Raw genomic sequence first — 25,510 nt, 5'->3', positions numbered from 1 at the left:
GCTGTAAAGTTCGCTCTACCATCTACTACTTCTCTTCCCTCTGTCAATACTATCTCTACTCTTAATTCTGCATCTAGTAGCAATTTATCTGAAAATTCTCAGTCTATGTGGCATTTATGCCTAGGACACCCTAACATTCAATCCCTTAAGCTTGTACTCAATCAGTGTAATTTTCCTATTGGCAATAATGAAGATGTTTCTCATTTTTGTGCTGCATGCTGTATGGGTAAAGCTCACCGTTTACACTCTCCTTCCTCACACACCACTTACAGTCACCCTCTTGAATTGATATTTAGTGATATATGGGGACATTCCCCTCCTGCCTCTACCTTGGGATATCATTATTAAATTACCTTTGTAGACGCTTTTTCTAGATATACTTGGATTTACCTGTTTAAGTCTAAATCAGATGCTTTTACTATCTTCAAACAATTCAAGTCTATGGTAGAACTTCAATTTGGTCACTCAATTAAAGCCTTACAAACTTACTAGCGAGGGGGGTTACGCCCTTTTATCAAATATCTCATTGATTTAGGTATAAATCATAAGCTCATTTGTCCTCATACCACCAAAATGGTGTGGTTGAGAGAATGCATAGACACACTGTTGAACTTGGGTTGACTCTCCTTAGTCAAGTCTCTCTTCCCTTGTCTTACTGGGACTATGTCTTCCTAACTGTTGTTTACCACTGCACCCCTACAATTTAAAATTCCATACACTGTCCTATTCAACCAACCACCTGACTATAAATTTCTCAAAGTCTTTGGTTGTGCTTGTATTCCCTTATTAAGACCTTATAATGCTCATAAACTGGATTTTAGATTTTCATGAGTGATATGGATTTTAGATATCATAAATGATATGGTGTAATCTAAAATCCATAAACTGGATTTTTAATTCAATAAATCTAAATGTCCAATCCACCTCCTTTACATCAGGTAAAGAATTCTAATCTAAAAATAAAACAAAGGATATATGTCCAAGCTCTAAAAATAAATCAGAGATCCATCTTCCAACCCCCCAAAACGAGTTAGAAACCCAAGCAGTTAAAGGGGATGACCTTGACCTCCCAATTGCCATCAGAAAGGAACAAGAAAATGTACCAAACAGCCACTATACCCCTTTTGAACATCTTCTCATTTGAAACATTATCACTAGTCCACAACATTCCCTGTAAACTTGATCACTACCTTCACTGCCAATAATGTTTTTGATCATTGTCTGATAAAAGGTGAAAACGTGCCATGTATATAGAGTTTGGAGCCACTGGAGAAGAATAAGACATGGGGGCTAGTTACAATACCTTCAAAAAAATAGCTTTTGGTTGCAAATGGGTTTATACAGTAAAGTATAGAGCTGATGGGTCGATTGAGAGTACAAATCAAGGTTGGTAGCCAAATATTTTACACAAACCTATGAAATTGATTATTTAGACTCTCTTTAGTATTTCTCAGACTCTCAAACTCTTGTGAGTTTTACATTGTTGCCCAACCAGAAAAAATCAAAGAACAGTAACTTTCTTTTTCCAACTCCAAACACCTCTATTCCATGGTAGGCGAAAAAATGAACTTGAAACGTCATTTCTTATAATCAACATGAATTTGGATGTATCACTAAGAGGGAACACATAACTCCCCAATTAGTTTGGCATCTTCAATTTCTCTTTGCTAGCTATATCAAGAAAGGATAACATTCGGCACTTATTTTTTTCATAAGACCATGTTGTTCCAATATTGTTTGCATGTGAAGCTAACTCCCATTCTGGCATCAGCTTAACACTAACCACAAGATGCTTTAGGCCACAGGGAGCTCAGCTTGTCAACTGAGCCACATCCCATTGTTGATACTCTCCAGGATTCAATTGCAGCATAATAAACCTCATTAAATTCATCTAATAAATCAAATAACAAAAAAATTACCTCTTTTGTCCTGTCTCGGCAAATACTGCACTTGACGATTTTCCTGTACTCTCCCAGTTCCTCTTGAAGCTTATCAGTTACTGAGGTACCCTCATTTTGTGCTTTAAGATGTGACAAGTTTCTCCTAGCAACTTCGAGATCTTCCTCTACTCTCTTTTTAGCAAATCTAGTAACAGACGAAAAAAGCTCCATAACTGCTGTGTAATAGAAATATTTGAAAAGAATAACTTGATTACATTATAGACGAAGTACCTTTCTTTCTCAAGTTCTACTTGTAACTCCATACGAGTCACCCGGCTACTACTAATTTTAGATTGCAATTCTACCGCTGTATCCCTAACCTGTTGCGATGATGGTCTAATATCCGACAGTTTTTTTTCTGAATTTTCCAAAAAGACAGAACTTTGAAACTTATTGTCTGCAAGTTTTTGAATCTGATCTGAGCAAAACCTCAGCTGCATATCAAGATATCAAGTAAACAGAAGTCAATTCCAAATTCACATCCAATGAGTGATTTAAGTCAAGACCTGGCTACCTGGTCTTCAATTCTTGCAGCTTTTGTATCATATATTTTCAGAGATACGTTTGATTGCTGGATCTCTTGGTCCAATAATCTGTTCTCCATGAGCAAAGAATCCTGTTTTTGTCTAGCCCTTACACCTTCTAAAACAAGCTACAACAGCAGTGCAACATATATCAATATATAATCAACAAAAATAGCACATATCAATAGACAAGTATATGTCTAGTGTACAAATAACAAACATTTATAGATAAACCCAAAAAATTATTCAGACAGAAAAATCAATTTCTTTGCTCTGTGCATGTAACATCTGATTATCTCAATTCGACATGTACCAAGCCCAACTCCAGAATTTTCATATTTGATATGGCGACAAGATCTGGTTGAAGTAGCCCATTGCATTTGTCAAGAGACCCTAATAAATCCTTAAGTTTTCTATCTCTTGATTGTAGGGTACATCTTCCAAATGAGCTTGAGGCCTTGATGGTCCTCCATGACTTACTCATCCTTTCTTGGAGGTTTGCCATGTAATTTACAACATTTTTCCTTTGTGTGCCTTGGCTATTTGCAGCAGATACCCCAAAAGTTGGCGTTGTCGTTCCATTGATGTTCACCATTTGAGTTTTTTTCCTGATATTGACCTGATTTGGTAACCAGTGCTGAAATCACCAGTTTGTGACTCTAGCATGGGATTTCTCAACTCTCTTCAGTTCGGCAATTACTTTTTTCAAAGAATCTGAATTCCGGCAAGCTAGAGCATGAAATCAAACTAAGAAGCCATAGGCCCTATACTTCTCAATAAACTCCTTCAAAAGTGCAGGCAGCATCTGCAATGCACTTTATGTCAAAAACTATGCAAGTGATGAACAATGATGGCAGAGGCTAAAGCTTCTGGAAAACCTAAGGCTCTAGATACCATGTAACAGAAACAGGGAGGACAGGGTTTTACGAGTAATTGCTGGAATAATTCTTGTATAGCCATTATACAAGACTTAAAATGGAAATAAAATCACACCTAATCACAGCTTCATCAAATCATAAATGCTTCTAATCAGACCAATTGCTGCTGATTATAATCCCCCTAATTTAATGTCACTTAATATACAACAAATCTGAAAATCACGACTGCCTCTAATACTACAGGTCCCCAAAGACCTATTCTCCCATTTTTACCATGTCACTTCCCCCTCTCTACCAAGAAATTGGATAATACCAATTACGATACTTGGACTTTTGACTCCAAGTTATGGATTAATAGCCAAGCCTACAAGGACCACCTCACCACAAAGACTAAGGAGGTGGATGCTGTCAATTGTCAAATAAAGGAAAAGATTGATGCTCACTTGTGTAGAATCATCAAGTCTTCTCTCCATCCTTCCATCAAACCTACTTTCATCCTCAGTCGCATGACAGTCTGTTTGGAGTTTGTCATGAGTTAAACAATGTCAATGGCATTGCTTCAACAAAGATTGATGGTCTTATTTCTGCCTTTTTTTGGTAGGTTCATGCTCCACTCCATGATTTTAATGAGCTAAACAAAAGCCCCAGCAGAGAAGAAAAAAAAACTTCAGTGACGCAACATCATCTTGACGCTCCTTGGCCTTTTTAGTTTTCCTACAAAGTACTTTGGTACTCTTGTCCCAACCATGTCACCAGCTATTTCTGCCTCTCTACGGATCCCTGCTAACCCACAACTGAGCTCTCTGTTGCTCCTGCTCTAAGGGTGGACCATCCAATTCCAAACCTCGTCAAAAGTGTGAGCATACCATCATCTGAGACATACTACTGGTTTAATTTAACCTATTCTTTATTTGTATCTCTAGCTTGACTTAATTACATTTAACCGAAGTTTAGATAGTAGGAAAATAGTATGAAGCATTGTCTTATTTACCTATTGCATGACTCAGATTCATCTCTTCAAATTAAGGAAATAGCAATACACTTGATACAACAAAATAAACAACCAAAACCCAATTCTCATGGCGGAAAAAATCATTCATAATTCCAAATATAACTTTTTCCAAATCTATATGTTGAGAAAATGTAAAATAATAGTACCACCAATTAACATATCATCATGATTGTATTGGTGTGAGTCTTCCCTTTATTCTGTTTCCTGATCTTTAGGGATTGATTAGGTTAGCCACTTAGCCTCTTGTAGGTATATATTGTACATTCTCCTCACTCATTAATACAATAAATACATTCTTATTCAAGTGCGTAACTTCGCAAGAGTTTTGGAATCACAGGTTTCTCAAAACACACGAAAATGAACATAAATCAAACAAAAAGACAAGAAAACTAAAACATTAACAAAAGAGAGATTGCAGTCTCTTGAAGTGCTGCTTAGTCAGCATGTTCAATTTCTTGTCTATTTAGTTCATCATGCTCTTGTACTACTCATCTTCCTCTATTGTTCACCGATGACAAGGGGAGAAGGGGACTTTTTTATCTAAATTCAAAAGAATCTTAGATTCTTATCCATACCTAATTACAGGTTTCCAACAGAAACACAAGGGTTTGTTGTTATGTAAATGGCAAAGACATCACGTTAAATATGAATCATTTTCCAATTACACTTATATAGGTGCAACTAATTTTAAGACAAATTACCTTAATATTGTAATCATCTCTCTCAGTAATCTGATGCAACAGATGTTGATTTTGGGTTTGCATGTCATCATATGCTTGTCCAATAGTCTGAAGGAAAATCATCCAGACAGATATAGCGCAAAAATTACATTATTAGAAATAGAAAAAATTTAAAAGCTGAATGATAAGAAAAATGTGTTATATGCAGAAAGTAGAACTCCATTCCTCCAAAATAAGAAATCCAACCTCTATTTCAGATAAGTAGGCTTCATTTTCTTCATTTTTCGATCTCAAGACATCAGACAGTTTACACATCTCCCTGAAAAAGCTAAACATCATGGGTTAGAAAAGTAACCATGATTAGTATATAACTGAGGCCATACAATTTCATGAGATCCTTTGAGCTGCTTTCACATTAACTGTGTACCAAATTCCATTCTAGTTACAAAAAATTAAGTAAGTAATCCATCCATAATCCAACAACTGAAAGAAAAATCAAAGCAACATAAGTCACTTTTCGTTTTTTTTTTAAGCCAAAAAGAGAAAGAGTGCAAAAGCATCATATGGTAAATTTGGCATCCCAACTATGTTAGCACCCCAAATCAACCCACCTATCATTTGCAGCTAATGAGTTTTCAAAGGTTTGGGATGTGATTATAGTTGTATGTGGAAATAATTTTAGTGAACCATCTTTTTCATCTTGGAGTAAACCAAATTCTGCCTTATGCCGCCATGCCGTCCTTTTTTCCAATGTGTTTTCAGCTTCTCTGGCCTCCTCCACCACCACCCAATGTCATACTGCATGCTGAAGCCCTTTCAGATGAAACTACTGTAGTTCAAAACATCTGCCGATCTATTCCATGAGACCTCCAATTCTCTCTCACATGGTTGCACATTGTCGGGCGATTTCAAAAGGCAGCCTTAGACTCTGCCACACGTGGCAGCACATGCAGTCACGTTAGCAAATACTTTCTGCTGCATTGCCCCTCTCTCCTCGATCAGGAATTATCCTTGTTTGGTTCTGTTATGGGCTTCATGTTGTTACAGCCGCACTGCTTCTTTGTCGGTATTTGTCATGCAGTTCATTTCTCATTAATTGGTCATATATGTGACTTCAATTCCTACTAGTGATCATTCTAGTCATGATTCTTTTACCACAGATGAATCATATTAGTCATTCCAATGTTGACTTTTGATGGAAATGACTCACGCTAGCCCAAAACTTTGTCCTAGACTAGATGCTCTAGCCGCAGCCTTCATCCCAAATGCACTAGCCCTTGCTTGGTTCCAAATGGGCTTGGACCTATCTTTGTCCCATTCCCTGATGCTCTGACCCCAACCTTTGCCCTTGATGCACTGGCCTCATCTCTATCCCAAGAAGCCATATTAAGCATTTTGGGAAGCTTCCAAATGTTGCTTTGAAAGGGACAGACCATGCTTTGTTTGATTGGTTGCATTAAAATTTCTCTCAGGCTACTATCTAAGCTTTAGCTTGAAGGGGTGTTTTAGAATATATGAAATATCTTATAGTATCTTTAATATTATGTCAGACGGTCAGAGTATCTTAGTTTATCTTTTAGGATCAGTTTCTAATCTTTGATTACTTCCTATGATTATTTTCAATATTACTTAGTTATAATCATTATTTGTTTTCTAACTCTATTGTTTATTTAGGACCGAGTCTTGAATCCCCATTAAAAGGAGTTAGTGTTATTCTTTTGAACCAAATTATTATCAATCATATTCAAAGTTCGTATTATTTCTCTCCTCCATTTATCTAAAAACTTACATCTTCAACATATATTGGAGCATTTACAGAACAATGACTAAGTAACTCAGTTTCAATAATTGGAAGCACGTGGAAAATGTACAGAGAATCTCATTAAAAATTATAAAAAATAAAAAAAAAATAAAAACTAATAAGGTCAGGTTTCCTAAATAATAACTCAAAAAAATTAAAACACCATATCCATAGAGATTTGGTATGGAAAATGCCACTGAAAGAATCTTTTATGAGAATAGAAAAAACGAAAAATTGAAACACCATATCCAAGCATCATTGACAAAAAACCAAACAACCAAAAAGAAAGAACACCAAAAGTACATCCAAGCATTAAAAAAACATCACCAAAAAAGCAATTAGAGGAAAAGTAAAATAAATATACATGTTTTAATGCAATAATTAGAAAGAACAAAGAAGCACATCAGATTAGAGGACACTTTCAATTAGTAATACTAAGTTGGTGTTAACCTTTTAGAATCATCTAATTTTTGTCTCATGTCTGCTATCTCAGCTTCAGCCGCAGCAAGCTTTTGCTGCGATCTGGCTTCGGCTTCATTTGCCATCTTAACTCGAACTTCTAAGTTGTGCTCATCAAGAGATGATTTCAAACTTTGAACATGTGCCCATGCTCTGTATTCTGCTTCCCTTGCTTCCATGACATCCCTGCAACACAGATCTCCGTTAGTGTTCCACATATCCTGTTTCATGGATTTCTATAACATTTTTCAAAAATGGTCATAGCCTTTTTAGTTATGTCATTTATCAAAAGTTTTATTATCTTGTATTTTTTTTTAAAGAATTTCATTTGGAAGAGGTCAAATGTTTTGGAAATCGTGCAACCACCAGAGTAGTAGTTGTAATTTCAAAGTCTAGTTGTTAAAAATATAAACTAGAACAGAGATCAAATGAATTCAAGTTTAAAATTGAAAACCAAACCTTGAATCAATGGTCTCATGTCTATACATTCGCAGTATCAACTTCATCTCATCCTCGGTCACTCGCAAGTCTTGAACCTGTATCAAAAGTAAAGGAAAGTTTATAATATAAACAAAAGGAAAAGATGTAATAGAAAGTCACCTCTATCTTCCTTCATACTCATAAAAACCTGACTGTAACAGAATGTTATTTGAAATTCTGAGTAAGGCTTAACAGATAGAAAAAAAGAACCAAGTAATAGTAGGAATGGGAGTGTATAGTGGCACAAGGAATGGAAAATTCTTGCAGAATTTATTCACGTGTCAAACAGTATTTGTAGAACAAAGCTCTCAAAGTGTCACAAAAGGAAATGATATACCGCATATCTTCACTTCTGTCCACAAGTAACCGACCTAATAACAATAATGGGCTGTTAAAAGATAGAGCAGGGGATTCAAGAGGTTATTACCAAAGGAGATGAAAGATATGATCAAAAAGGAGGGGTGCTCACGATGTGCTGAAAAATGAGGCAGATCATGTTTGTCAAAATAAACAATATCAGTGGAAGAATCAAGCTGCTCAACTTTTCATGCACAGCATTTAGAGTTGATTACCCTAAAGATCCCTAAAGGATTGAGGAAACAAAGGAGTTCACAAGGTGGTGGTTTAGAAAGATTGTGCCACCACATAACTTCATATCTACTGAATCGGTATAAGAGACGAAGCTACCAATTAGAGGTTCCATCTTGCTTGTTAAGGTAGGGGTGAGGATGAGTAAAGTTGCAAAGAGCTGTCTATACGAAATTTGTATTAGGCTTCTTCGATGACATTTTGATTTACAAGTATGGAAATCCATCCATGTCACTCACTTGAGGAAAGGTCCTGCAAGTATTACAAGATAAATTGAAGGTGAATAAAAGGAAATGTAGATTTGGTCACAACATAGTTTGGAGTATTTGGGACACATCATGTCTGCAGAAGGAATGTCTGTTGGGCCAAAGAAAGAGGCTATGTGTCAGTTGTTGCAGACACTAAAGGCTATCACACTAAAAACTAATCAGAGGAAAAGAAACCCATTTCATTGATAAAAATACAAGCTAGATTGCAGAACCTTTTTCGGTTATGATTTGTACACAAAACTGGCATCTAGATCCTAGAGAAATTTCCCAAAACGAGTCAAATTATATGTTACAATAGAATAAAATACATATTGGACAAGCAAGTTTGATGAACCACAACCCAGTGTAGCTGATTTTTTAAAACAACAACAAGCAACATACCACAGCAAGCAGACTGTTTATCTCAGCAAGTTGACCGGCAGACCTAACGGATAATACATCACATTCTTTAACCTGGAATTTAGAAACAGAGATTTATGAGGAACTGTGGTTTTATGTTGCCAATATGTACAGCACAATTCATGTAAACAAACACCAACCTTCCGATCAAGGATACTGGAAATAGACTGCACATCTGCACGCAGAGAATGGATATCTGAAGCTGATTCTTTATGCTTACTTAGTTGATTTTGCATAGATCCCATTTCCTCAGGAAATGAAGAAAGCAGAGATTTAAATTCAGCAATAATTTCTTTCATTCCTGAAGCGAAAGCAAATGCATCACCAATAATAAACCATTAAGGAATCAAATAACATGCTTTACAAAGAAAGGAGGAGAAACACAAACCAAACCTGGTTCTTTTGCTTCCTCTTTCAGCTTATTTTCAATCACATTTCTTTGCTCTATTGTTTTCTGCATCTCAGTGCGTATATCAGCCACCCTAAGATCAGAAACTACCATAGATCTTTGAAAAAGATCAGCTAAATCATTTTTAATGTACCACTCCCTCTCCCTCCATGCAAGATTATCCTTCTCAACCTACAAGTATATAGCATAATTGGGAGGGGGAACGTCATCATCAGAGATATATCCTAGCGACAGGGATAACAACCACAAGGCACAAATGAAACTACCGACCAGTTACAACCTGTAGTTTCTCATATAAGGCCTGATACTCCCGCACTTCCGATTTTGATTTGTCTATCTGATCTCTAACCAATTGGAATGCATGGGAAGAAGTAATCCACTTCAAATTCTTCAATGTGTTCTGATGTAATCATTTGAGGTCAAAAACTATACTAGAATCGAAAAGGAAAATAGACAAACACATGTGCATCATATCATAAATCATAAAAAGTTGTAAAAACTAGGTTGTCAATAATGCCAAATAGCAGCACAGGTTGTCAATAATGCCAAATAGCAGCACGCTAGAGGAGGGCGGGGTGGAGTAGAGGGTGTGCACTATACTGCAGTAGTATCCATAGAGGCTGCAATCATGGCTCAAAATCACAACGTCGGGCAGGCTACAGAATCATACAACGAGGGGCGAAAACTCAAAAACAAAAGGGGAAACCTAAATTCCCTCACATTTTTTGACAGCCTTCCTTCAACCGCTGACTCACTCCACCCACGTTTTCTGATCAGCCTTTCCATTCTCTGGCCAGTCCAGCATTTGCAACTTGTCTTCAACTCAGTACTCACTCTGTGTATCTCTTATTAGCTAGGGTTTTAATAGTTATTTCATTTTTTTATTTGTTTGTCTTAGGTGAGTTGTGGGCCCCAAGTAGGTTATAACTGGTTTGGGCCTAGAATCACTTCACTTGCTTGCTTTTATTTTCAATTTATGTATCAAGATAAATAGAATTTACAGTGTTAAATTATTTATGGTAAAAGTTATTTAATAAATACCATCAATTGTTATTTATAGTTTTCATTATCTATAGTATATATATAGTATTAACTAATGAATAAATATAAAAAATATTACATGGCAGATCCCAGATGTAGGGTTGGCCGCTCTGCACCGTTTTTCACGATTAAAAACACATATGTATAAAAATATCAAAGTAGAGAATAAAACAATGAGAAACAAACCTGTAGATCACACAATTGCTGTAATACCCTTATTCTTTCTTCATGAAGACTTTTCAGTTCCACTAATCGTGTTGAAGCTTGGTCCTAAGAAATCAATTATTAAGGTAAAATATCCTATCCTATAATTATAAAACTAATAAATCAAAACAGCCCATAAACGATACCAATAGCTCCTTCAAAGTAGATTCCATATCTTGTAAATCCTTTTGTTTGTCTCTGATCTTATCGTTAGGAATGTGTGTATTGCCAACTGTTAATACTGGGAGAACTACCCCTTTGGCTGCATCTTTCTCTACCTTAAGTGTTGCAAGTTTGTGATTGCTTTCTTCTAACTCTTCAACCATGCTTTCCAGTTCCCCTAAGTAAAGCAACGAGAGCAAGGCAAATAAATTGTACATTACATGTCAACCTTCAAAGCATAATTTAGATCACTGTTAGGAGTAGCTTTATTTTTGAATCTTTTCGTTGGCCATTTGGATAGAGAACAATGGGATAAGTATAAGTCATGTCCAAAACCGCTAAATCATATACATCTCTATTGATTGTGACAAAATAAGGCAAACGTTACAACACAGGACCAGAACAGTTGATAAAATACTAAAACTAAAACAATTATTATATAAATATAAATCAACACTAAATATAATCTTAAGCCGCTCTCAGTACAAAATAATTGAAATATATAGAGAATACAATAGTAAAAATTATACAAAACTAAAGTTGTGAGCTGTGACCATCTCTCAAGGGAAATTCAATGCTATTCTTCATATTTGATTCTCTAATTTAGATAAACAAAATCTCTCATCATTTGGCAGCCACATTGATTTCTTTGCATACAAATTACAAGAAGATATATTTTTCACATTGAATTACGATCTATTTCCAAATTCCTGAAATGCAAGTAATATATTCTTCTGCAATTCATTTCTAAGTAATATATTCATTATGCTACAATCTATTTCCTACAATGTGAGCTCCTTTCTTGAAGGCTAACTTTTACTTGTTGACAGAAAAAGGAACACTTAAATATGGCCCAATCATCATTCTAATCAAAAAAGAAAATAAACCAATTTTTAAACTAAGTTATTCGGTATGAAGGTCCATCCTGGCTCAATTCTATAAAAAAGAATGTGAATTCCCGCGCTCGACAAGGAGAAGAAATAGATCAATGGTTCCAAACAAACCTTCTATTCAAAACATATGCAATACCAAAGAAACTTTGAGGTAGTTTTATAACTTACGTTTATATCCATTTACGTATTTAGGAGTCCAATATTACAACACGTGCGTTGGATTCAAAGAACAATTTGTTGCTTCATAAAATCACGGGGGACAAAACTTTGGACGCGAGAATGTAGAAAAAACTGTGTATCCAAATGTTAGCTACATGTACATGGTTATTCCATGAAACAAAATATAAACGCATTTCTAATTGAATCAAACACTAGGATAATGATGGTAGAAAAAAATGTGCTATGAATGCTTCAATGAGGATACATATCCAATCAACCTATCCAATCATATCTGTTACAACCTCCCATAGCACTGAATGGACAGAACTTTTCAATTAAGCTGATTATAGCAGTGTAGTCACAACACTGCAGCTGATTATAGTTTATGTGATTTCTCACGTCTTTCCTAAAGTTGAGTTGGGTCAAGTACCATTAGAATTTCAATAAATCTAAGATCAGCTACTATTTATACATCTGTTCAGGGTTTTCATAATCATGGTTTGAACAAAATACATTGTGTACAAAATAAAACTTCAATCCAAGCATTCAAAAAGTGAGCCATATATGCTTCATGTGCTAGATAGTATCAGGGTAAAAGACCCACTTCCATTAAACAAAAGGATGACGGAAACAGAGTTTCTTCTCCAACAAGCTTTTTGTTTATACTGTCCAAGCTCAGTGTATGTGAGTGTGATGTTATCTTTCGTCTCTACAAACCTCTTACCTGCGCATGAGCTTGTGTGATCTTATCTTTCGTCTCTACAAACCTCTAAAGCATAACATCGTAAGATCTTACGCATTTTTTAGCGTAAATAGTGTTAGAGCGAAGGCAAAATCGTTGAAGAACCCAGATCTTTGAGCGCGCAGAGGAATGCTAGATAGTATCAGGGTAAAAGACCCACTTCCATTAAACAAAAGGATGACGGAAACAGAGTTTCTTCTCCAACAAGCTTTTTGTTTATACTGTCCAAGCTCAGTGTATGTGAGTGTGATGTTATCTTTCGTCTCTACAAACCTCTTACCTGCGCATGAGCTTGTGTGATCTTATCTTTCGTCTCTACAAACCTCTTACCTGCGCATGAGCTTGTGTGATCTTATCTTTCGTCTCTACAAACCTCTTACCTGCGCATGAGCTTGTGTGATCTTATCTTTCGTCTCTACAAACCTCTTACCTGCGCATGAGCTTGTGTGATCTTATCTTTCGTCTCTACAAACCTCTAAAGCATAACATCGTAAGATCTTACGCATTTTTTAGCGTAAATAGTGTTAGAGCGAAGGCAAAATCGTTGAAGAACCCAGATCTTTGAGCGTGCAGAGGAAGATCGTTGGAGCGCGGGAGCGGGCGCCGTGTCGAGCAGAGGAAGAGCAGTTTTGCGAAGACGAAGTGCCGTTTCACAAAGATCCGACCCGTTTAACGTCGTTTCTACTTGCATGCTTTGGCCCAGTTTTGCACCTCTTCCCTCTTCACCTTCAAATTCTGCAGTTGTAAATGGGTAGCGTCTGTATCCTAGTTTTTTGGAAAACAGGGTTTCGCATTAAAATAACCTAACAAATTATGACCTCTGTCGTTTTGCTTACTCTGTTTTCTATTTTTTTTTTACTAATCGTTTTGCTTACTCCTTTTTTCTATTCACATCGTTTTACTTACTCTATTGAATAGCTTGTTTTCTTTTTTGGTTTTGAATAATTAATAAATAATAATAATTGCTCTTTATTCTATTCTCATCGTTTTGCTTACTCTATTGAATAGCTTGTTTTATTTTTTGGTTTTGAATAATTAATTAATAATAATAAATGCTGTTGTGATTTAAAAACTACAGACATATAATTTTAAATTATATTAAAATCTGATTTTGAAGGCAGAAACTTGGGACTTGATTTTTTTTCAATGATTAATTGTTTTTCAACTTTGGAATTTTTAATACTTAAATTAAATGATTCAATTTCAGATTCCCTCCTTCTATTTCTTCTATAACTTTTTATGTTAAGGTTATTTTTCTTAATTTTATGGGATAATTTTGTCTATTTTGTGGGATCTTAAGATCCGTGCTACGATCCCACGATCTACGCTTTTTCTATATCCCAAATATCTTAGGTAGGCTCTAGAGTTTGACAACCTTGCTTATTAGAGTATACTTGTTACTCAGTTTCATTAAAACCCAATTTACTCACTAATGCATTGAGTCTTTTCTTTCATTAGTCTGTCACTGTATCTGTACCCAAATGCAGTTAGATGACTAGCTTTATTAGTAGTTGACCCTCTGTAGTCTCTCCTGCAATAGTTATCTTTTCATTTTACAGATTCTTCAATGAGTTTTCAGTTTATCTCAATTTTCTCTGAACTCAATACTATCTTCTGTCCTTTTTAAAAGAAATGTACGCCAATTTTCATGAAAAATAATAGTTGGAATTTCTTTTATACCTTACTCCCTCTGGTCTTATACATAAGAAGAAGAAGAAAAAATATTCAAAGACCAGTGCAATCATTTAATGTTAAAAATTTAATAGTTTATTCCAAATATGACCCTATATTTAATGCTATTGGGGAATGCCAAGAACCACTAAAATAAGATACATGATTAGATGCATTTCAATTAAATGCGAAATAACGGTATGAGTAAAACAAGCAATTAATGCATCTTAAAATGTGTGACTTTTTCTTATATTTAGGACCAAAAAAGTTCCAAACATTTTCTTATATATAGGACCAGAGGGAGTATTTAACTAGAAACCCACCTATTCCACATGTAAGTGGATACATTTAATGAGTAGTGTGGGTATTTTTGGAAACAAATGAACATTAACTCATTTAAATTCTCTTCCTTGATTTGATGATCTAGTTTTTTTGTTTCTTATAAAAGGAGCAAAGGCCAGAAAAGACCCCACCCCCTCGAGAGCAGGATGCCGGGCGAGATTGAGCTGGGAGCTTAGACTTTCCTGGGGTTGCCTTGCCCCTACATCTAAATAAAATGCGGGCGCCGAAAAGGAACCAGCCTCTTCAAGAAAGCTTTGCTTGGTAGGCGCTGCCTATTCACTCGGACAATGCTCTAAACACGAAAGTGTGACGCCCTCTTATCCCATGCTGAGTCACAGGCAGCGCCTCGGAAAGCGCGGACGAGCCACATGCAGGGAAACTTGCACGTGTGGTTCTGGCCAGAAAAGGGTCCATCCCAAACCTATCCTCCTTCTGGTTTGTCTGGGAGCCCTTCCATCCTGTGGGTCCCAGTCCATTGTTGTCTCTGGTTTCAATGGCAGAAGCTCCTACTATTGGTTTAGGTACAACCCAACAAATTCCAACTGTTATTGCACACATTGACAACTCTAGAATTGGTCTCTCTCAGTCATCAAATGTTGGATCTTGGATTCCGGGGCATTCGACCTTGTAGTTGGTAACCCTTACCTTTTATCAAAATTGTCACAACCTAAAATCTCACAACATATCACTGATCACTGTTGCTGATGATTCTAAAGCTGAGGTCACGGGCATCGGTCAAGCCACACCTCTTCCTGAATTATCGTTGACTAACGTTCTTTTTGTGTCTGGTTCTCCTTTTAATTTAATTTCAGTTAGTCAACTCACACTCACCTTTGATTGCTATATAACCTTTACTGCTAATTCTTTTTGTATACACGATTGAAGTACGAGACATACGATTGGCACAGGATATGAATCACATGGTCTCTACTATTTCAAGTCTCCACCTTACATTGTATCCACTGCTACAAAGTCTCCAAGTCTAATTCATCGTCATTTGGGTCATCCGAATTTAAATAAGTTAAAGCAAATGGTTCCCACTCTATCTCGTGTTCAATCTTTGGAGTGTGAGTCATGTCAGTTAGGCAAGCATGTTTGTTCTACCTTTCCAAGTTAAGGTCACCGTCAAGCAAATTCTTTCTTTGATCTTGTTGATTCTAATGTGTGAGGTCTAAGTCGTGTTAGTTCTGTTTTGGATTCAGGTACTTTGTCACTCTCATTGATGATTTTTCAAGATGCACGTGGATTTTCTTGATTAAAGAGAGTTCAAAACTATTTGCCATATTTCAAAAAAATTGCATTGAAATCCGAACTCAGTATGGGCATTCTATTCGCATCTTGCACAATGACAATGCAAAAGAGTCTTTTCTGCTCCTTTCAATAATTTTATGACGTCTTATGGTATGGTTCATCAATGATCATGTCCTCATACCCGTCAACATAATTGTATTGCAGAAAGAAAACATTGTCATCTTATTGAGATTGCATGTACCCTCTTGATTCATGCCAATGCACCTCCAAAATTTTGGGTTGATACAGTTCTTGCGGCTGGTTATTTGATTAATAGAATGCCTCCTCCTTCTTTAGATAACAAAGTACCCCACTCTCTATTATTTCCTGATTAATCTTTATATCAAGTTCCTCCTTGTATCTTTGGTTCTACATATTCAAGATCTAACTCCAGGCGTTGATAAGTTGAAGGCTCATGCAATTAAGTGTATCTTTCTTGGTTATTCTCGAGTACATAAAGGGTAACGATGTTATTCTCCTTCAACTCATCGTTTCTACATATTTGCATATGTCACCTTTTATGACAATACTCCATTCTTCACTTCGTCAATGCCATAGGAATCTGTCTCTGAAGTATTACCAATTCCCCCAATTTCATTTGTTCCAAACTTGTTAGCCTCATATACACCAAATACATAAGAGTCTTCCATCCCTTCAGTTCCTCCTCTCCTTACTTATCAGTGTTGCCCTCATCCTGCACCAGTGGAGGAAATCGTCACTGAAGAGACCAGTGCTTCATCTCCTGTTTCGATACCTCAACCAACTCCGAATGGATCTGAACCACCTATAGAGCTACCCATAACTCTTCACAAAGGTACTCCTTCTACTATAAATCCTTATCCCATTTATAACTGTTTGAGTTACCATCGCATATCTTCTTCCCATTATGCTTTTGTGTCTGCAATTTCGTCTGTGTCCATTCCAAAAACTATACAGTAAGCATTTTCTCACCCAAGATGGCACCAGACTATGATTGATGAGAGGACAGCTCTAGAATCTAACCAGACTTGACCTCTTGCCCCCTCACCTCCAGGCTATGGTTGTCGATGGGTATTCGCAATCGAGGTAGGACTAAATGGTCAAATTGATTGCTTGAAAGCTTGTCTTGTAGATAAAGGTTATATTCAGATTTTCGGTTTGGACTATGGTGACACTTTTTCTCCACTTCCAAAGATGACATTTGTTCGTCTTTTCTTATCTATGGAAGATATGCATAGTTGGCCTCTCTCTATCAATTGGACATCAAAAATGCAATTTTACAAGGTGATTTAGTTAAGGAGGTCTATATGGAGCAACCGCCCGGGTTCTTTGCTCAGGGGGAGTCTTGTGGCTTTGTTTGAAGGCTGCAAAAAAGCCTTGTATGGTCTGAAGCAGAGTCCTAAAGCATGGTTTGGTAGATTTAGATCGGTTCTTCATGAATTTGGCATGGTACATAGTGAAGCCGACCATTCGGTGTTTTATAGACATTCATCCACTAACCAATGCATTTATCTTGTCGTTTATGTGGATGGCATTGTTATCCTAGGAGATGACCAAAGAGGTATTCATGATCGCAAGCAACATTTGTTTCAGCATTTTTAAACCAAGAACTTGGGTGGACTAAAATATTTTCTTGGAATTGAAGTAGCTCAATCAATATTAGGTATTGCAATCTTTGAGAGGCAGTATGCTCTTGACATTTTGGAGGAGAATGGGATGTTACTATGTTAGATTGCAAACTCATTGACACACATATGGTTCCAAATACCAAGCTTATGCCAAATCAGGGGGAGTCTTTTTCAAACTCGGGTAGATATCGAAGATTGGTTGGAAAGTTGAATTACCTTACTATGACCTAGCATATCCTTTGTTGTAACTATTGTCAGTCAGTTCCTTAATTCTCCTTGTGACAATCATAATAATGTTGTTGCATATACAGATGCAGATTGGGTTGGATGTCCCACTAATCGACGTTTAACATTTGGTTATTGTGTTCTTATTGGAGGGAATCTTATTTCTTGGAAAAGCAAAAAGCAAAGTGTTGTTGCTAGATCCATTGCAGAGGTTGAATATCAAGCACCACATGTGAGCTTATTTGATGAGTTAATGAGTCTCATTTGTGATAACCAAGCAGTTTACATATTGCATCTAATCTAGTCTTCCATGGACAGACAAAGCACTTAGAGATCAATTGTCACTTTATCCACGAGAAGATCCTTTCTAGGCAGATCGCTACATCTTTTGTGACTCTAATGATCAATTGGCTAATATTTTCACCAAGTCTCTCAAAGGTCCGCGAATATCTTATATAAGTACCAAGTTTGATGCATATGATATATATGCATCAGCTTGAGGGGGAGTGTTGAGATATTGCCTTGATTTAGTTTCCTTTATTCCTATTATGTAGATATTTAGTTTACATCTTTATGATATTAGCTTGTATTCTTACCCCTATAATTTAGGGATCTTGATTGTAAACTTTTGATTATAAACACATGAGGCTGAGGGTTTAGTCTCTCAAGCAATTCAATCATTTCTTTCAAGAAAAAGTATCAATCCAATGCACATAAATACAGAAAATGATTATATACAAGGAAAGGTAAAAAAGGGAGAAGATCCTTTATTGCTCTTCCCCCAAACATACATATGTGTGTGTGTCGCCTTGCTTACTTCGGAACAACCATTTTGGAGATCCTTGACCTGCCCTGGTGTGTGTCCTATTTTCCAACAATTTTTCCGACACCTTTTGAACGTGAACGTATGAAGTATAGACAAGGAGGCAATCTTGCTTTTCTGAGTTAACTCAAGTGTTTAGCTCGAGGCAGCTCAAGGTGAGTTGTTATTTCCATTGAGTTTGAAGTATTGTTTTCCTTCTTTGTGCTGTTATTTCCATTTGAAGTATGGTTTTCTTTCTTTGTGTTGTTATAGTTTTAACTACTTCAAATGAGGTCTTATCATTTCCGTAGTTGATTTTTTCTTCTTTGTGCTCTATTAAAATTTCTAGTCACTTAGGATCCATCGAATACACATGCAAAGCAGGCGAGGTACTACCGTGCTTTTGTCAAATCCCTTATAAATAATGAATACATTAACCCTCAACTCCCCACCAAAAAAAAAAACTGAAGTACACACAAACAGAATCATCCACACATTACATACTTTACAACATATTTATATTTTGTACTAAAAGCAAGCCCTTACATATTTCATGGTATACCTTATAATATGAGAATAAGATTAATTGCTTAAGATCATGGTAGAGAAAATTTACCTTTTAACCGTTTAAGCTCGGCTTTATTTTTGGCATCCAGATCCCTCTGAATTCGGAAATCACTTGCTAAAGACTTGTGCTTTAAGTGAAGTTCACTTAATGCCAATCTCAAGTTTTTACTTTCCAAATCCAGATCATTGGACAACTTCTGCCCACATGAAACTATAAACAAACAATGTAACCCAGTAAACTAAGTGACTTCTCTGAAAAAATAAGCCTAACATGTGATAATCATATACAATAAGGACTTATAGCTTACCATCTCCTTGAAGCTTTTTCAGTAATGCAGTACGAAATCCATCTTTCAGACACTGAAAGTTATTAATAGATGTCACTATATTATTCAAAATGCTTTTAGCTTTTTCAGCAGTAATTTCTCTGTGCTGTTCCATCTCGTTTGCATAGTGATATGTGGAGGAAGTGTCAGTTGCACCAGTTTGCAAAAGTCGGCTAAGAAAAACATCTTGAACAGTAGATGAGCTGCCATCTGGCAAACAGACCAAAGGATCCTCATTAGCTAACATACTTCCCCAAGATATAAACAATTAATGCTGTCTCAACGTAATATCAAAATTTTGAGCAATTTAAACATAGAAACTGTAACCTCGAGAAAGTTAGGTACCAAAGCACATAACACTGAAAGTAATTCAAACTTCAAGAGGTGTCTTTAAGTAAAACGCAATGCAGTATTGATCGGTTTAGTAAGTAACAAATAACCAGAAACTGGAAAATCACCCTTAGTTTCAAAGAAGTGTTCAACAATTAAGAATTACTCCCAACTTTCTTTGACCTACTTTCTGCTTCTTACAAAACAAACTTAAAACACTTACATATATTATATGTCTGCTTACTTTGACCTACTTTCTGCTTTATATAAAACAAACTTAAAACACTTACATATACTATATTTAGATTGACAAAAGAATATACAACAGAATGATAACTTCGGAAATTTTATAAAAAAAAACTCATTTGGATGAAGGGAGAAGTAAGAGGGAAAAAATCTCACCCGTCATTACAACCACAACCACCAAAGCCTTTTCCCACTAGTTGGGTCAACTACATAGATAAACAATGTCAAATGGCTTATCATAAATCATGCTTGGTGACAACTATTTAAATACAAATCCTTCTTAATAGTTGACCAATAGATTTCTTTGGTCTCTCTCTACCTCAAACCCCTTGCAACTTGCAAATACCTCCCAAGACTCCTCCACATATACAAAATCACCTAAGGCAATACTCAATTAACTTTTCAACATTAGATGTTGTCCCAACTCCCTAATTTTTTCATTCCTAATCCTGTCATGTTGTGTCCACTCATCCACCATAAGTAAAATCTTCCTCTTCCTATCTCTCTAGGCACTCCACAATACCTCTTGTGTGTCTTTTACAATCAATAGAAACAATGAGCAAATCTTTTCTGTTCCTATCTCTCCACAAGTCCTCTTAGCAAGAATATAAATTCCATTGTCATCCTTTCTAGCATTGCAACAAAAGATTTGTGCAGTACCGTGTTCACGTTTCAAACCAAACATGAGACAAATATTTTTGTCATGTTCAGTACCTCATTTTATTGTAAATCAAGCAAACCCTAAAAGAAACATCAGATTACATCCATATATACTCAAACCAATTTAAATGAGAAAGACGGTGATTAAAGCTCTAATCCAAAAAGGAATTAGATTCCCTACTAATAGTATTACCAAACACAGGGGAATGCAGTAAAATCAAACAAGCGCATTTAATCATTATTCATTAATAAATGGTGACCTAAATCACCTAATAAGACCTAAATAGCATAAAAGTGAAGTCTTAAAAAGTTGAACCCTTAATTAGGACAACAAAAACCTACCTAATGAAAATTAAACATCATGGCCTCCTAAACTTTCAAAAAGACAAGTTATTGGCCTCATTAAGGTTCCAACAGGATCTCTACAAGACATACAGACAATTGAGAGCTACAACCAGCTTTTGCACAGTATAAAAGTTTTGCAGTTAGATTAACTCATTTTTCTCCCTGGAAATATTATTCTAGTAAAATGCAAATATAGAGAGCTTTTTTGCTGAAATTGAACGAAACGAAATGTACTAGGTCTTCAAATGTTCTGAACGGAATTATCAATCCCACGTCTTCAATTGAACCCAGAACCAAAGTAGCCGGAGCATAGCTAGGGATTACTTAGGCACTAAATGGCTGGTTTCTTGAAAGCTGATGTAGGCTCCATCAGTCTATTTATTTTTTATATTAAAAGTAGGGATGGGAATAGGCTAGGCCGTCCGTCAGGGGCGTATGGCCTGGCCTACTTATGGCCTGGCCTGGCCTATTTAATAAAAAGGTTAAGCTCAGGCTGTTTTTAAAGCCTATTTAATTAAATAGGTCAGGCTCAGGCTTATAAAAAAGCCTATTAGGCCTGACAGGCCGGCCTATATATATTTTATTATTTATTAATATTATTTTTTATTATTATATTAATAATATTATTTCCTATTTTAAATTTTATTAATTAGGCAATCATTTCAGTGAACATTCCATATTCAGTAGTTGTTCCATATTCGGTAGCCGTTCAATTAGTCAATCACTCAGTAGTCGTTCCATATTTGTTTAAAAGGTAATAATGAGTGTGTTTGTTTCAGAAAAAAAAAATTTATTATTTGACACAATTATTTTTAGGGTTTAAAGAATGTTTGTTTTATATTTTTTAAAAATTATTTTAAATAGGCTTCCAGGTCAGCCCAGGCTTTTAAAAAGGCCAGGTCAGGCCGGAAAAAAAAGCCTATGATAGGCCGTAGGCCAGACTTAGGCCTAAAAAATAAATCGTAGGCCAGGCTCAGGCCTTTCAAAGCCTGGCCTGGCCTATTCCCACCCCTAATTAAAAGCAAGGCTAATGCATGCATAAGAGATGCATGTTGTCCATTTGAAATTTGAATAAATAAAGATTTCAAAATTTTACTTTATATTATTTTTTTATGCCTACTAACATCAATTCATATTGTAGAACACATAAAATGAAACTTGTATGTAACACTTTATGAAGGACCACAGTTAAGACCAGAGAGGTAAGTATATAATACAACTAGTGTTTGCATTGATAATCTACACCCAACACTGAATGTTCGGTAAAATAATTCAGTGGAAGGACTTACTAGCAAACAATGTCCCTCAAATTATATAATCAGACAACTTTAAATTGAACTTTTCAATCCTTTCCGCCAAAGAAAAAAACTCAAGGTTCAATGTTAATGAAACACGGAAATACATTGTGTCAATACATGCAACTAAACAAAGAACTAAATCACATATTATTGCAACAACATAATGAAAGAAATTAAAAGCTATGAGCAAATGATCCTCACCTTCTGTACTTGATGCAAATCTGGAATCTGCTTTGCACCTAGACTCTCTTGTGCGTTCAGAACACGACTCTAAATCATTAACCAGCTATGCTCGGGAGATGGACAATAATCAGTATACCATTGTCATATAAATCAATAAGAAAAGTAAAAACTAAGGTAATCATATCATATAATATTACAGAAGAAAGCAAAAATGAAAAGGAACCAATTACCTGCTCCCAAGACTTCTTGACTACTGCTAAAGTAGAACCATATGACTGTTGCCTCTCCTTCAGTTGAGAAAATTTATTCTCAAGAGATGCATATTCTAACTTCTGAGTCTCTAATTTCTGTGTAAGCTTTTGATTTTGATAATGAAGTACAGCAATATCAAGCTACAGCATAAGAAGAGAATGCATAAGTTCAAATACTAACAGTGACACAGCTTATTATAGCTCAGTTCTATTTATGTAGTGGATCCGTAAATGAAATCCATGAGATGCATTAAATACATGACTTATATTGCCCTTCATTAATATTTGAATAAAGTCCCATGAAATAACATATGGTAAAAATCTTTTTCAAGATTTGGATTATTAAATATGTGCATTTTTATGAAGGAATGGAACTAACTCTTTTTGTTTTTCATAGTTTTTCGACAGTGTTCATTGCTAATCAAGGAACTGAATGACTTAAGTAGTGTTTAGACTAGTAAGAGAACTATCTCTGAAATCAAGAGTAACAGATCAATCATCTGATTTATCACTTCCCAAACAACAACATTGTCTGGATCCTCAACCCCAAAGGAAAGGCCATAATAAAAAATAAAAAATATTTATTATAGTTTAAGCAACCTGAAGCCAGAAAATGTATATTGTAACTGATGTGATTAGAGGAAAATAGTAAAAGATGTTCAAACACGGTTTTGGTACAAGTTAAAAAGCAATGCATGGACATATAACTGCTAATGGACTTGCATAACTATTAATGGACACATTACACAAAAACAGTAAGGGCAACCAAAGAATGGAAGTCTACTAGGCAGATTACAAGGGATGCTAGGTAAACTTACAATTGGATACACATCAAACAAGCCTTACCTCACTAGGCAGATCAACTACATAGATTACTAGAAATAATTGGTCTCTATAACATTAGAGATCAGGAACAATTAAATTCAAACCTTTAATTTTGGTAAACATATGACTATCATATAGCTTCAATCAAACAATAAAACAAATCAATCATAACCAGTTTTCACAATAAAACTTATTCAAAAACCTTTGACTTCGATAAAGGACAAAGAACTAACATGCAGCTATCTAGACAAGCAAAAATAAGCAGCAAAATACTGAAAAAATAAAATCAGCAACAATAAACTTTCACAATAATTTTTTACTGATACAAATTTCCACTTAATCATTATACATAAAATCCTATGTCTGGCAAATAAAATTCAGGCAACAATCAAAAATTAAGCAAGAATACACAAACATCAGAAACTAAAAACTGATAAATAAACAATAGATTATAAATCATGGATACCTTTTTGTCTTCAGAAATTGGCAAGAAGGGTAGCTTCTTGGCAGTTGCAGGTGTATGTGACAAGGAATTAAAGTGACGCCGTTTTCTATCAGTCTCACCCATACTCCCCATTGAAACCACACACACACACAAACCCTAGAAATCACCACCAACTTCACTCATATAACACAAGGTTCAAAATCTTTAATTAAAAAAAACAACAACAATTATTCACAAAATTCCTTAATCATCCCTAAACACAGTCAGAAACTTCAATTCTAAAACAAAACCCTTATAAACCCTAATTCAAACACAACAAAGTAAACCCAAAATACTGAAAAATAAACAACAAAACACAAGTTAATTATTCTTAACTATTTGCTCTAACTAAATCTACTTGGTGACTATGTTTCAAAGAATGAAACCCAAGGTTTCAATCTCTCTCTGTATCCCTTTTTTCTCTCTCCTCTTTCTTTCTCTCTCTAGAAGTTCTCTGCATATTCTTTCTTTTTCTCAGAGATGAAACATACGAAGTGGGAGAGAGAAAGAGAACTAAAGTGGGTATTTTGTATTTTTCTTCGAAGAATGGTTAAAGTGTAATTTCGAGAAGTTTTGAAGGGCATTTTTCATAACTGAGTTCACGCGTGTGGGCGTGCATGTGTGCTTAGCGTGAATGAACTAAACGATTGTGGACTATTTGGTTGATTAATTATGAATATTGTATTCTTTTATAGAAATTATAATTAGTACGATGAATATTGTATTCTTTTATAGAAATTATAATTAGTACGATGAATATTGTATTCTTTTCATAAGTTTTTTTTTATAATTATAATAGTTTTCTGAATTAGTCAAAATAAAATAAATCATTTTTCTGAAGAAATAATTATAATCATAGTAATACCAAAAAGATAAAAATAAATTATAATAATATTTATTATTATTATAATTAAAGTTTTTATTTTGATAATAATATATTGAAATGTAAATGAATTTTGTTCACATAGTCAAATATTTATATATTCCAATATTCATAGTTCATTTGAGTCAAAAAAGTAATCATAATTTACCATCTTAAAGATTAGTCATGAATGTAATACCATTCTTCTTTTTATAATAAGAGTTTATTTGATACACAAAATATAATAGAGACATGATAAAATATAAAGTTGGATAAAAATATGATAAAATAGAGATAGAATAAACGTTATTATATTATATGTGTTCATACACATACGATAACAAACAGAATAATAATATTTTATTTTAATATGTAATGCACATCTCATCGTGACATGATATAATATATATTATATTTAAATAATAAATTTATCATTATCAATAATTATATATTAGTTTTTTTTAAAACTAACTTATTATATTTTAAATATTATAAATTAAAAAAATACTAAAAAATAAATAAATAATAAAATAATTTTATATTTAAAACTATCCAT

The 25,510-nt window shown here is 35.0% G+C and overlaps 1 protein-coding gene across 3 annotated transcripts in view; it reads right to left on the bottom strand.

Annotated features, from left to right (window-relative positions):
- Window positions 1–24,601, bottom strand: part of LOC101500404 (E3 ubiquitin-protein ligase BRE1-like 1) — a 29,006-nt gene extending 4,405 nt beyond the window's left edge. The window contains exons 1-18 of one of the 3 annotated variants that reach the window (XM_004492128.4): window positions 24,075–24,600; window positions 22,763–22,924; window positions 22,551–22,635; window positions 19,453–19,680; window positions 19,194–19,355; window positions 10,831–11,024; window positions 10,667–10,750; window positions 9,720–9,839; window positions 9,424–9,610; window positions 9,171–9,331; window positions 9,013–9,084; window positions 7,754–7,830; window positions 7,286–7,480; window positions 5,281–5,362; window positions 5,056–5,142; window positions 2,455–2,592; window positions 2,172–2,374; window positions 1,920–2,085 (exon numbers count right to left, since the gene is read on the bottom strand). In XM_004492128.4, coding sequence (XP_004492185.1) covers window positions 1,920–2,085; window positions 2,172–2,374; window positions 2,455–2,592; window positions 5,056–5,142; window positions 5,281–5,362; window positions 7,286–7,480; window positions 7,754–7,830; window positions 9,013–9,084; window positions 9,171–9,331; window positions 9,424–9,610; window positions 9,720–9,839; window positions 10,667–10,750; window positions 10,831–11,024; window positions 19,194–19,355; window positions 19,453–19,680; window positions 22,551–22,635; window positions 22,763–22,924; window positions 24,075–24,185 — 2,514 coding nt within the window. In that variant the 5' untranslated portion in view covers window positions 24,186–24,600. Of the gene's footprint in view, window positions 1–1,919; window positions 2,086–2,171; window positions 2,375–2,454; window positions 2,593–5,055; window positions 5,143–5,280; window positions 5,363–7,285; window positions 7,481–7,753; window positions 7,831–9,012; window positions 9,085–9,170; window positions 9,332–9,423; window positions 9,611–9,719; window positions 9,840–10,666; window positions 10,751–10,830; window positions 11,025–19,193; window positions 19,356–19,452; window positions 19,681–22,550; window positions 22,636–22,762; window positions 22,925–24,074 lie in introns of all 3 variants that reach the window. The other 2 variants (XM_004492129.4, XM_027332331.2) reach the window with 2 other exon arrangements.
- Between the last annotated feature and the right edge of the window lie 909 nt (window positions 24,602–25,510).

The sequence above is a fragment of the Cicer arietinum genome, chromosome 3 (assembly GCF_000331145.2).
Source record: "Cicer arietinum cultivar CDC Frontier isolate Library 1 chromosome 3, Cicar.CDCFrontier_v2.0, whole genome shotgun sequence".
NCBI lineage: Eukaryota > Viridiplantae > Streptophyta > Magnoliopsida > Fabales > Fabaceae > Cicer > Cicer arietinum.
This window is presented reverse-complemented; position numbering and strand designations above follow the sequence as displayed.